The sequence below is a fragment of the Oryctolagus cuniculus genome, chromosome 17 (assembly GCF_051225735.1).
Source record: "Oryctolagus cuniculus isolate XC-2025 breed Fujian yellow rabbit chromosome 17, ASM5122573v1, whole genome shotgun sequence".
Classification (NCBI taxonomy): Eukaryota; Metazoa; Chordata; class Mammalia; order Lagomorpha; family Leporidae; genus Oryctolagus; species Oryctolagus cuniculus.
In genome coordinates, this window is record NC_142883.1 from 5,948,115 (window position 1) to 5,961,162 (window position 13,048).

General features: G+C 60.7%; 1 protein-coding gene across 1 annotated transcript in view; it reads right to left on the bottom strand.

The window, feature by feature from the left end:
* Positions 1-3,743: 3,743 nt before the first annotated feature.
* Positions 3,744-13,048, bottom strand: part of TTYH2 (tweety family member 2) — a 30,158-nt gene continuing 20,853 nt past the window's right edge. Inside the window, exons 7-14 of the mRNA XM_051830959.3 lie at positions 12,270-12,339; positions 11,973-12,028; positions 11,339-11,431; positions 11,002-11,094; positions 9,861-10,003; positions 9,312-9,497; positions 8,860-8,938; positions 3,744-5,206 (exon numbers count right to left, since the gene is read on the bottom strand). Of these exons, the coding sequence (XP_051686919.3) occupies positions 5,126-5,206; positions 8,860-8,938; positions 9,312-9,497; positions 9,861-10,003; positions 11,002-11,094; positions 11,339-11,431; positions 11,973-12,028; positions 12,270-12,339 (801 nt within the window). The 3' untranslated portion in view covers positions 3,744-5,125. The remainder of the gene's footprint in view (positions 5,207-8,859; positions 8,939-9,311; positions 9,498-9,860; positions 10,004-11,001; positions 11,095-11,338; positions 11,432-11,972; positions 12,029-12,269; positions 12,340-13,048) is intronic.

The window sequence follows — 13,048 nt, forward strand, 5'->3', positions numbered from 1 at the left end:
TAAATAGGGATGTGCACATATCCCTGAGCCCTTGCTTTCAATTCCTTTGCCTCTATATCCAGAAGTGGAATCACTGGACTGTATATAACTATTGTTCATTTCCCCAAAACATTTATTTACTTGAAAGGTAAAGCTATAAAGAGGTGGAGAGACAGGGAGAGTGAGAGACCTTCCACCTGCTGGTTCACTCCCCAAAAGGCTGCTCATGGCCAGGGCTGGGCCAGCCAGGAGCCTGGAACTCCATCCGGGTCTCCTACAAGGGTGAAAGGGCCCAAGCACTTGGGCCGTCTTCCGCTGCCTCCCCAGGTGCATCAGCAGGGAGGAGGATGGGCACTGAACCGGCCAGGACGTGAACCGGCGCTCATCTGGGACAGTGACATCGCAACACAGCCCCTATGTTTCCTCTTTTGAGGGAACTCCATATTGTTTCCACAACAGCTGCAACACTTTTCATCCCTACCAACAATGCACGTTATTTACTACGTAGTCTAATACGCATTCTATTTCTCAAATGTGTATTCATCTTTATTTGAAAAAGAGCGACAGAGGGAGAGATCTTCTATTTGTTGGTTCACTCCCCAGACGCTCACCATAGCCTGGGCTGGGCCAGGCCAGAGCCCGGAGCCAGGAACTCGGTCTGGGTCGTCCATACAGGTGGCAGGGCCCCAGCTACTCGGGGCCATCATCACCCGCCTCATAGGCACTTTAGCAGAAAGCTGGATTGGAAGGGGAAGTGGAGGCGGGACTCTGTCTCTCATCTCTCACGCCTGTCTCTTTCCAAATAAAATAACATAAATTAATACTTTCTTCAAGTCAGTGAGCCGGGATTTCTCCACTCTTCGAAGTCCACACTTGATTCCGATTTCCTTGGCATTCCTCGCAAGTCCCTTTCCTGTCCCAGGATCCCATCTGTCACACTGTCACGGTTACCTCCCTGGGCTCCTGCGTTCCTCAGACCCTCCTTGGCTTTGGTGACCGTGAGTTCCTGCGAAGACTCGTCAGGGGCTCTGTGGAGGGCCCCTCATCAGGACGTGTTTGATGTTTTTAAATGATACCACGGGAGACGGGGACGGAGCTCCAGGCTCCTGGCTTTGGTCTGGCCCAGCCCTGGCTGTTGCGGGCAATTTGGAGAGCGAGCCTGGGCACGGAGGAGCTCTCTCCCTTTCTCTCTTTGCCACTCTGCCTTTCAAGTCAGTGAAAAGTAAACACCACTACAAAATTGTCAGAGAAGTATTTTTTTAAAGATAAAAGCGCTGCTTTTGATGCACAGGTGCTTCGGGCAGGCTTCAGCCAGATCCCTTTCCAGAAAACGCCGGAACCTTTTCCCTTGGTGGAATTCCAGAATCTCACACAGCCCTGCTCCCCTCTGCTCTCGAGAGTCAGTGGCTGGAAGAGGGGCGTTTTGTAAAGAGCGATGGGAAGACGTCCAAGACGGAGTGTGACGGAGGACAAGCCATCGCAGGACAAGATGGCGTGACTATATCTCCATAAATGCTTTACAGGAAAAAAAAAAAAAAAAAAAAAAAGCCTGGGGAATACGCAGGAGACTGGTCTGGGGTCTGGGAGTTCTCTTCCAGGTTGCTGGATCGCGGGAGTTTGAGATGTTTGCATCATACACAGTGTTTATTTTTGGAGTTGGGGGGGAGAATCAGACAAAGGATGAACACAATAAACAGACTGAAGAGCAACTCAGGAAGCCGGAGACCCCGGGAATCCTGGCCCGTGGCTCCGGGCTTGCCTCTGAGAGCAGCCGAGTGGTCACCTGCCTGCCCCGGGAAGTCCACGTCCTTTGCTGCCCCAGAATTGAGAGAAGCCAGGAGCGGGCAAACTGCAAACTGCTACAAAAGCAAACGCTGGAGTCTTCCTGGGCTGAGAAAAGCAAACTCCACAGGCTCTGTTCATGAAATGAACAACATTATAATATGGCCGGCATTGTAGTGTAGCAGGTAAAACCGCAGCCTGCAGTGCCAGCATCCCATATGGGCACCTGTTCGAGTCCCAGCTGCTCCACTTCCAATCCAGCTCCCTGCTAATGTGCCTGGGAAAGCAGAAGAAGATGGCCCACATCTTTGGGCCCCTGCACCTACATAGGAGACCTGGAAGAAGCTCCTGGCTCCTGGCTTCAAATTGGCCCAGCCCCCAATGCGGCCATCTGAGAAGTGAACCAGTGAATGGAAGATTCTCTCTCTCCCTTATGCTCTGTAACTCTTTCGAATAAAAATAAATACATCTTAAAAAGAGTACTATAATAATCAAGTACACCTTTTTGGGTAATAGTGGTCTGTTACTGAGAATGGAAAGTTTAGGTGGCACAAAGGATAAAATTGTGCCTGGTTGGGGTTCAAAGTGTTGTTGCCCATTAAAAAATCAGTTGTGTGGCAGGCATTTGGTGCAGCAGGTTAAGTCACAACCTGGGACCCCTGCACCCCCTATCTAAGTGCCTGGGATCAAGTCCCACTTCCACTTCCACACCAGCTTCCTGCTAACGTGCACCCTAGGAGAAGCAGGTGATGGCTCAAGCACTTGGGCTGCAGCCTTTCTGTGGGAAACCCACATGGGGTTCCGGGTTCCTGGCTTTGGCCTGGCCCAGCCCTGGCTGTTGGCAGGCATTTGGGGAGTGAACCAGCAGCCGGAAGATTTCTGTCTGCCTTCAAATAAATAAATAAATAATTTTTAAAGCTTTATTTATTTGAAAGAGTTACAGAGAGGTTTTCCATCCGCTGGTTCACTCCCCAAATGGCCACAACAGCCAGGGCTGAGCTGATCTGAAGCCAGGAGCTTCTTCCAGGTTTCCCACATGAGTGCAGGGGCCAAGCACTTGGGCCATCCTCCACTGTTTTCCCAGGAACATTAGCAGGAAGCTGAATTAGAACAGCTGGGACTCGAACCAGCACTCTATGGGATGCTGGCCCTGTAGGCTGGGGCTTTAACCCACTGTGCCACAGCGCTGGTCCCTAAATAAATAATTTTTAAAAATTAGTTTCAAACATCTGATTTTTTTCCCCTCTCTTTAAAAATGTGGAAACTGGGGCCAACATCGGGGCATAGCAGGTTAAGCTGCCACCTGCCACCGATTCAAGTCCTGGCCGCTCCTCTTCCGATGCAGCTCCCTGCCGATGGCCTGGGAAAGCAGTGGAGGTCGGCTCAGGTGTGTGCGACCCTGCCACCCACGCAGGAGACCCGGATGAAGCTCCTCGCTTTGGCCTGGCCACTGTAGCCATGTGGGGAGTGAATCAGCAGCTGGAAGATCTCTCTCTGTGTCACTCTGCCTTTCAAATAATAAGAGAAATCTTGCAGACGCCACACGGGAAGCACACAGGGGACTGGGCATCCACAGAAGCAACCAGGAGGCAAAGTGCTGACGAGAGCGTGTGGCCGGCGGGTCAGGGCTGCCCAGGAGCTCCGGGTCTGCTCCGCACTCCCCGCTCGGCCACTTGCTCCAGCCGGGTCCTCACCCCCAGGGCAGCCCTGCTGCACGAACAACTCAGGGCTTACTGTGAGGTTGGATTAAAAACTAAACACCCGGACAGCCCCTGGTACACTGTGTGCACTCAAGAAATACTGCTCGTCAGTAACCTGAAGAGCAATGAATTTTTGCAGAAAGATTAGGGTAGAAGGCAGGCCTGGCCTGGAGCAGCCGGAGGCCACGTGACACTCAGTCCTTGCACGGAACCGCAGCTGGGCGCCCCCTGCAAGCCGCCCTCCCTGTCATCCCGCTGAGCAGGCTGGAGACCCCGGCCGCCTTTTAGTACAAGTCGTTTATTTCTCTCCCGGGGAGGCCGCGCACGTGTCAGGCAGAGGGTCCCCACCTGGCTCCCTGGGGAATCCCCAAGGACTTTTAGTTCAGTTTACATGCAGTAAAAAGCCCGCCCCCACACTGCGGAGATGGAGAGGTTAAGAAGCAAGGCTGCGGGGCGGGGACCCCAGAGCTCGAATCTGCAGGTGAGGTGGTCCCGGACTGTGCCGGAGGCTTGGCTGTGAGCGAGAACAGACAGTGCCGCGTCCGGGGCCCGCCCCTGCTGGGGGGCTCCAGGGCTGTGACCTCAGGAGGGCAGGAGGCTGGAAGCACCAAAGACCCCAGTCCTGGCTCCGCAGCGGGTAGGATGGGGCTTTATCATTTCCTCCTGGCCCAGAAGCGTCTTCCCTTCTAGCCTTCTAGGAAACAGGTGGAACAGGTCGGGGGAAGGGGGAACGCCCTGTCCGCCCCTTAAGCCACAGCTGCACCCCTTTGCTCTGGACTTTTTGGAAGCCCAATGTACTTAAAGACAAAAGGCAGGGACATTAGGGGAGGGGGGAGGGACCCTGGCCACTTTCCTCTTAGCTCCTCCCCCTCTTAAAGGGTCCCCTTCCAGAGCAGGGTGAACCCGTATCCCCATCAGACAGCATCCCGGGACAGGGACACTGTCCTGACCTTCATTTTACTAAAAAGCCAGTCTTGGCCACTCTGCTCCAGGTGGCTGCAGACCTGGCCCGGGCCAGCCAAAAAGAGCTGCAACACCGGGAAAACCAGGGTGGAGTCCCCGGCTCAGCGCCTGCCCACGCCTGGGCCCACGTGCAGCAGCTCTGCCACGCAGGTGGGCGACGGAGGGTTAGCATCAGGCTTTGCTCCACGTCCCCAGCCGGGTCCTGCAGCCGCCGGCCTCCCAGGGGCAGCTGGCCTAGCACAGTCCCCTGGTGGCCCAGGAAAGTCCACCTGGCTCCGGGAACAGTCGACAGTATTCGGTCCCACCAGCAAGGCCACGTCCCTTAAATGCATCTCTGACCAGCCCCTCCCACTGCCACCTGCTGAGCAGTGGCGAGAACTGGTGGTCAGTGCTAAGGGGAGGCACAGTCCAGCGAGTGGCGTCTGACACCCCCTCCCTGCCCCGCCCTTCCTGTGAGGGTGGGAGGCAGGGGTGAGGCAGATGGTGGAGCCCCAGGGAGCCCCAGGGGCGGTTCTGGTGCAGAGAGGGGGGTGCAGGAGAGAGAGGCTGGCCGAGTCGCAGGTTCTCTGTCCCCGCCAGGGGCGCTGGTCAGCTGTGAGAGCCTGCAGGTGTCCGGGTGCCTTTGATTCCCGTTGGAGGAACGCGGGTGGTCCGTGGTGGGCCCGCGGGAAGAGCAGGCAGGGCCCTGGCGCGGCCGTCCGCTAGGCTGGGAAGTCGCTGCCGTAGTGCCGCAGGTGTTCGTCTGCCACCGACAGGTAAGCGGCTCTCATGCTGGGGGAGTACTGCGGGGAGGGGAGACACGGCGCTGTCAGAGCGGACCCCCGCCCGACACAGCACGAGGGAATCCCAGAAAGGCCAGGGAAAGTGGAAGTGAACAAGTTTATCTTCTGGAAGCTCCTGCATCGTTTTCTCATAATACGTACTTTCCACGGACTTTCTGAAGACCCCTCGTGCAGCCCACCCTGCGCACCTGCAGGGTGCATCCTGGATCCCACCGCCACTGACCCCAAGGTCTGCAGGAAAACCTGCATCACTGGCCACGTGCGGGGTGCCCCTGGTCATTACTTCCTAGACAACTACGCACGCAGCACTACACTGTACGGAAGTGACCTGGAGGAGTATACAGGGGGGCGGCTCCGTGGCGCAGTGGCTAAGTCTCCACCTACGGCACCGGAATCCCATGTGGGCGCCGGTTCACGTCCCCGCGGCTCCTCTTCCGATCCAGCTCTCTGCTGTGGCCTGGGAAAGCAGCAGAGGATGGCCCAGGGGCTTGAGCCCCTGCACCCGTGTGGGAGACCCGGAGGAAGCTCTTGGCTCCTAGCACTGGATCGGCTCAGGAGGCAGGGGGAGGACCGTGTCTCTCTAGACGGAAGGGGCTCTGACGACTGCTCTTATCCGGCATCACGACGCACGGTGGAGTCGCTGGCTTTTCACAGCAGCGGACTTTCTTGAATTGTGCTTTGCTCAGATTAGCACAGACGTCTTCGACGATCCACATCGCTAGCCAGGCCGGGATGTGACCGGCGGCGAGGCTGGATGCAGCCTTCCGCCAACCACTCCCAATCGCCAGGACCCCAGGAAGAAGGAACAAAACCAGGATGGGTTTTGAGCTATTTGTAAAACTGCTTCAAAGGAGAGCAGGTGCAGGCTCCAAGAAGAACCGGAAAGAAACACCAAGGGGGGCCGTGGGGGGGAGACGGGGGCCAGGTGCTGCTGGCGCTCGGCAGGGCAGAGGTCGGGGCACTGCTGACAGCCCACAGAGCACAGGACACAGCCCTGTGCACTGTGCACACGTGGGACCACGCTGGCCTTTGTTACGAGGGGCTCTCTTGCACACGGCCCTCCACTCACCAGACGCTCACAGCAATGCCCCTCCCCACCCAAGCTGTGGCCCCTGGAGAGACTAACTGCACAGGCGTGGCTCTGAGGCCACCGCTAGAAATAAAAGCCAAAGGAGAGGGGCCTGCGTTGTGGCGTGGCAGGCTAAAGCACCACCTGTGACCTAGGCATCCCGTATCAAAGCACCGGTTCGAGTCCCGGCTGCTCCACTTTCCAATCCAGCTTCCTGCTAATGGCCTGGGAGACAGCAGAAGATGGCCCGACATTGGGCACCTGCCACCCCTGGGGAGACCTGAATAGTTCTTGGCTCCTGGCTTTGGCCTGGCCCAGTCCCGACCATTCAGGCCATTTGAGGAATGAACCAGAGAATAAAAAGCTATCTCTCTCTCTCTCTCACTCTCTCTCGCTCTGCATTTAAAATAAACAAGATATAAAAAAGTATATGGGGGGACAGCGCTGTGGCGCAGCAGGTAAAGCTGCCGCTGTCAGTGCCAGCATCCCATATGGGCACCAGTTCAAGTCCCGGCTGTTCCATTCCGATCCAGCTCTCTGCTGTGGCCTGGGAAAGCAGTGGAGGATGGCCCAAGTGCTTGGGCTTCTGCACCCACATGGGAGACCTGGAGGAGGCTCCTGGCTCCTGGCGTCAGACTGGCATGATTTGGACATTGCGGCCAACTGGGGAGTGAACCAGTGGATGGAAGACACCTCTCTCTCTCTCTCTCTCTCTCTCTCTCTCCCCTCTCTCCTTCTGTGTAACTCTTTCAAATAAAAATAATAAACAAATCTTTTGTATATGGGACCGGTGCTGCAGTGTAGTGGGTTAAGCCCTGGTCTGCAGTGCTGGCATCCCATGTGAGTGCCGGTTTGAGTCCCAGCTAACCACTTCCGATCCAGCTCCTTGTTAATGTGCCTGAGAAAGCAGCAGAAGATGGCCCAAGTGCTTGGGCCCCTGCCACCCACGCGGGAGACCCAGAATAAGCTCCTGGCTCCTGGCTTCAGCCTGACCCAGCCCTGGCCTCTGTAATTCTTTCGAATAAATAAACAAACCTTTACAAAAAAAAAACTATAGGTGACCATTATTGAACGAGGCTCCTGTGGTCACTCACGCTGAAGTCCTGTGTCACAGCACCAGACCAAACTGTTACCTGATGCTCCAGAACACCAGGAGGGAGGAGGAAGAGCCAGGGGTGCCAACTGGCCCAACGGCAAAGTGGCCTCAGGCGCAGCCACCGCCAACTCCCCACTGCTGTCCCCACCTTGCGAGGTGACTGACTTCTCCGCCCACAAAACCAGCCCTCTGCTCAGCCCGCCGGACGCTTATTCCATTTTGTGCGGGACCACAAATGAAGCCGACTAAGACCTCTAAACCGAACTGCAATTCTTGCTCCTTGGACACAGCACTACCCCTACAGAACCTTCTAGAATCCCCCAAACAGCGTGGACAGCTCCTCCCTCTCGGCCTCAAAGCCCCTCCCGGCACTTCCCCAGGTAGCCCCTCCAAGGGACCAGACACTGCCCGAAGGCGGGCACCGGGTCTTGTCTGCCTCGGCAGGCCGAGAGCATCATGCCCGGGAAGCTGCCCCCTGCACACCGTGTCCACGCGCCTCATAGGTTCTCAGGGCCCACGTCCATCACCCCCGGGTCACACGTGCTTCCAGGCCACCTCCTCCCAAAGTCCCAGCCTACACAGGTGCAACGCATCGTCCAGCGGAGTGAGGGCAGACACGCGGCTCCAGACCCCTCCTCCCCTCCCCTTTCTTAGAAAGGGAGGGAGTGTGGCAGGCGGCGTTCGCAACGGAGACGCGCTGCTCACTCCTAAGAGTGCTCCAGCGCTCACACAACTGCTTTTGCAATGACCGAGCCTTCCAGGGCTCAGACCCCTCCCTGGACTCCCATTCTCCAGATGGGGGCACCGAGGCCCAGAGACAGGTAGCATTTGCTCAGGTTTGCAGGAGCTGGAACCCAGGCCCTTGCCACGGGCGCCTGTGTCCTGGGCCCTGGGTCTAAGGCAGCCCTGTCTGCCTCAGGCAAGACTCCTGGGACCTTCAGAAACCAGCAGCGGGGGCTTTCGTCCTCACTTGCCCACCCCGGCCGCCTCAGGCCCCTGCCCTGGGGCTACCCGTCCCTGCTGAAGGTTGGGGAGAGAGATCCCCTGGCTTCCTGGAGTTTAGAAAACTTCCTGCAAATGTAACTGATCTCTCCTCCTGGCTCCAGCTGCTGGCTCCAGCGGGAGCCCCAGGATAAGCAGGAGACTTTTCCCTCGGCCTCTGGAGGAAGGCAGTTAGCTAACGAGGACAAGCGCGCGTTCCCAGGTGGGTTTAGCCGCAGCAGCCGGCAGAGGGCGCTGCCGAGCTCCCAGACAGACCAGGAACCGTCTATCTTGGGAAACGGAAGAAGCTGCCTGGCTGGACAAAGGGGCGGTTCCCAGGCGGCCGCCCCACTGCGTGCGTGGCTGCCCCACTGTGCACGGCTGCCGACTGCGTCTAGTGCTTATCAGAACCGTTCCATTCCCTTCCGCCTAGGGGCTGGCTGGGGTTTATCCGTAACTGTCTCCCCATGAGGGCTGCAGCCGGGACCACGCGGGTGCAGGGGTTACCGTGGGTGGAGGGGAGCCTCTCCCGATGAGCGGTGCGTTCTCGTAGCGTGGGTTCCCGCCGAACAGCATTGCCTGGTTCCTGCAGAGCCGAGAGGGTGGCTCAGGGCGGGCCAGCGGGCAGACTGCTCAGGAGGGTCCCGGGGGGCGTGCGAGGGGGGAGGGGGAAGGAAATGGATAGAGAGGGGGCAGCAGGTTTCTGGGAGCCCTGGGGATGAGCACAGAGGGCACAGGCGCCCAGGCCGAGCAGGGTGGCCTGGGGACCACCCAGGGCTGTCACGCACAGCTGGGGTCTCTTCCCACAGCTCAGGCTGGTGTGGAGACAACCAGATGCATCTCACAGCTGGGCGGGGGGGGGGGGACCAGCTGGCCTTGGATGTCTTCTTTCCCCCGCCCCACCCACAGAGACAGCTCCCAGCCCAGGCGTGTGGGGTCCCCGAGGGCCCCCGCCGTACATGTACTCAGAGACGGGGGCGTTAGAGACGGTCTGGGCCGGGGGCTGCAGGCTGCTCTGGCTGCCCAGGCCGCTGCTGTAGCTGCAGAAGCTGTGTAGCTGCCCCCGGCAGGGGCTGTGGGCAGCCATGCGCCGCGCCTGGGGGTTGAAGGGGTCGCCGTCGTCGAAGTCGTCGTAGTCTCTGTCCCTGCAAAGACACGGGGAAGGGCACTGGGGCTGCTGGTCCCATCTGCTTCCCTGGCCAGCTCTTGCAGGCAGCCCACCTGGGATCCTCCCCACAGAGGCGCTGACACACAGGGTGCACCTGTTCCCTGATGCGAGTGATACAATGTATCCCCTTGGCATTCCCCCAGCACCCCTGCAAAGCCCTGCTGAGGAGCTGGGGTGCCAGTCTGTAGGACAAGAACCCCCACTGGTCCCAGCCCCAGCTCCTGCCCTGAGTCCCCCAGAAACCTCTGCGTGGGGGTCCGTCTCGGGGGGGGGGGTGTCCAGCCGGCCCACCAGGCTCCCTGCTGCCTGTCTCCGTCCTCCTCCCTCCCGGGCGGCTCACCTGGCCGTGAAGCACTTCCAGGCCCGGGGCCCCACACAGATCAGGGTGGAGAAGGCCAGGGCGGCCAGGAGGGAGAAGAGGCCCAGGTAGAGCAGGCCCTCGATGCCGTCGTAGCAGATGCCGGTGAGGGTGTCCAGGTAGTCCTGGGGAGGAGCAGGCAGACAGGGAGCTGCAGAGGGAATGGGGGCCCAGCCCAGGCTCCGAGCGCGTCTCTGGCAGCCCCTCTGCGCCCAGCCTGGGCCTGGGCCCTCCCAGCTGCTCCCTGGCCCCAGCACCTGGCACCGCCATTTAGGGCCATGGCTGTGGAGCCCAACACAAGAAGGCTTCTGGGGTGCACTGTGGAAACGCAGCAGCCGCAGCGTGTCAGGCCCTGGATAGCCGGCCTTGAACCAGAGAGACTGGGCGGGGCAAGGAGGGGCGGACCTCAAGGAGAGGGAGCAGAGGGCCTGAGCGTGGCGCAGCCCCCAAGAGAAAAAGGGCGGTGGGAGAGGGGTCAGGGTTTGATCGTAAGGCGACAGCAGACGCTGGGGCTCCGGGGTGGAGAGGAAGAGAATGGAGAAGACAAGGAAGCGGAGGAGGCCCCAGCCCCAGGAACGCCAGGAGGGAGCCATGCGGAGGCACGCACAGAGCTGTGCTGTCTGCGACGGGCGGAGGGACTGCCCGTAAAGGGGACGGGACGAGGCACAGGTGGATTCCGGCACTACCAGGACCACCCCCAAGTGCAGGAGGGGCGAGCTATGGCCAGCTACTGCACTGTCTACCCGTGACCCGTCCACGGGCTCCCGCGTGTGCACGCGTGTAGGCAGCCACCCGTCCACACCGCACAAGCCTGGACAGTGAGGAACTACCTCCCTCTTGGAGGGTAGGGACCCCCAGTGTCCTAGAGCTAACCAGAGCCAACCCTCCTAAGCCTGCCCCTGTGCCCACGGCTCCAGAAGCTTCCACAGGCCCCCTCCCCCGCCCCGGGTCTCAATGCCAGGGCCCCTCACCCCCCTCCCACTGTGGAGCTCTGACCCTGTTCCAGGTCTGCAGGGGGACCAGGAAATCGCTCTCTAGGCCTTTGTGAGCTTCGCTCTGGGCAGGTGTGGCCTGTTGGGGTGCCCCACACCCTCCCCGCGCCCCCCAAGGTCACCCCCAGCACCTTATGCAGACCCCGGCAATCCAACATGGCCGTCAGCTGCTGCAGGCTGGCCTCGGAGGAGTTCAGCAGGAGCTGGGTGCCCAGGAGGTCTTTCTGGAGCCAGAAGAGGGAGAGAGGTGAGACTGACAGATAAAACTGCAAAGGGACAGTGGGGGCCGAGGACGTCCAGACAAGGGAAGGGGGCCAGGCCGCCGAGGGAGGCGGGGAGGGGACGCAGAGCCGGCCAATCGCTCTCCCAGGCCTGCCTGGGGCTCCGGTGGGCTCCGGCAGGGCCAGCGTTCAGCTAGGGAGCCCCTCCCCAGCACCCCAGCACCCCGGCTGTGGGGCGGCGCCTTACCTCGGCCGTGGGGAAGAGCGGCACAGCGAACTGCAGCAGCCCCGCCACCTGGATCTGCATGGTGGTCAGCGAGCGCTGGTAGACGGTCAGTGCCTGGGCCGGGGGAGACCACAGCCCCCATGAAGGTCCACGTGCCAGGAGCCTGGACGCCCTCCCCCCAACACCGGCAGCAGCCCTGGGGGCAGGGCTATCCCCACTGGCTGCAGGGCAGGTACAGAGGGCTGGACGGGGCCAGCAAAATCCTGACCTCCATGGCAAAGTGGCGCCCCATGGACTCTGGCCATCTGGTCAACCCGTCCACTACAGCGAGGACGACGCAGGTCCTCCCCCATCTCTACCCACTTCCAGGGGGCACCACAGCCCTCCTGCTTCTTGCTGCTCAGACATGGGCCTCAGACCGGCAGCATCTGCCTCGCCTGGGCGCTTAGGCCACACCCGCTGGCCCTGCACGGGAGACGCACAGGTGACCGTGCGAGAGGCACTGGCCGAGGAGTCCCTGGGCAGGAGCATGGCCCCTGCAGAGGAGCAGTCAAGGGGGGACACAGGGATGCAAAGCTTCCCGGCCCTGGTCAGCAGCAGGGCTGGGGTCATGGGGGGGAGCTGACGGAGGGGCGTGGGCGGGGGGCGGCTGTACCTGCTGGAAGGGGCTCCGCGCACTCTGACCGCAGTACAGGTAGTAGCGGGTCACCTCTGCAAGGCAACAGCGCGGGCGTCAGGCCACTCGCAGGGGCCGCTCCTCGCCGTCCCCTGGTCCAGCCAGGCCTCCCTCCTTCCTCCCCATCCCCGGGCCGCCCAGGGAGGCCGTTTGCAGGAGCGGGCTCTGAGGTCCAGTGGGGCCTGAGACGGGGCCTGGGGAGGGCTGGAAGAGGGAAGCAGAGGCGCAGGATGGGCCAGGCCCCGGGCACCCTGAGCTGCAGGGGGAGTGCGATACCTGTGCTGATCTGGCCCTGCGTGAAGTTCAGGATGAAGGCGTCGGGAGCCACGCAGAAGTCACTGGCGCCCTGGGGCAGGGAGAGACGGGAGTCGGACACCAGGGCCCCGGGGGAGCCAGGTGCCTGCCGCCCCAGCCACGTGGCCCCTGCAGTTCATTCCTGGGTGGCAAAGACGGCAGCCTCCCAGGTTCCAATCCTGCCCGGCTCTGCTCCTACCTGGATGGGTTAACTCTTTCCGTGCCACGAGAGAACAGCACTGGTCGCCTAAGGAGCAAGTTCAGAGCCGGGACCGGGGTGGGGCAGTGGATGCTAACCACGCCCCTACCTTGATGCCTGGTGTGGAGCAGGCCCGCAGGGCCCGGGAACACGGCCCAGGGGCAGCGAGGCGCTCCCGCACCGTGGCCACATTTGCTCGTCACTCTTCTCCCTTTTCGTCTCGCTGCCCCCAGCTCTGCACGCGCTGGTGAACAATCTCTGAAGGCTCTGGATTCTTTCTAAAGAATGCGGCTACCGCTGACCCATCTGGGAGCCGCTGGGCGCACAGGCATGGGAGTGGGCGGAGCTGGGGCTGGCCCCAGGCCGTGCCACTGACAGGCAGCTGAGCCCGCATGGGAGAGGCGGCAGCCAGGATGCGTCTCTGAGCAAGACCCCCCAGATCTGGCCTGTGGTGCAGTGGGCACTGCGGAAAGGGGGTCTCCAGGTCTCCGAGCAGCCAGGGCAAGCTCAGGTCCTACAGCCCCCTCCTCTGGGCCAGGGCCCCCAGGCAGGGGCCCCCTCT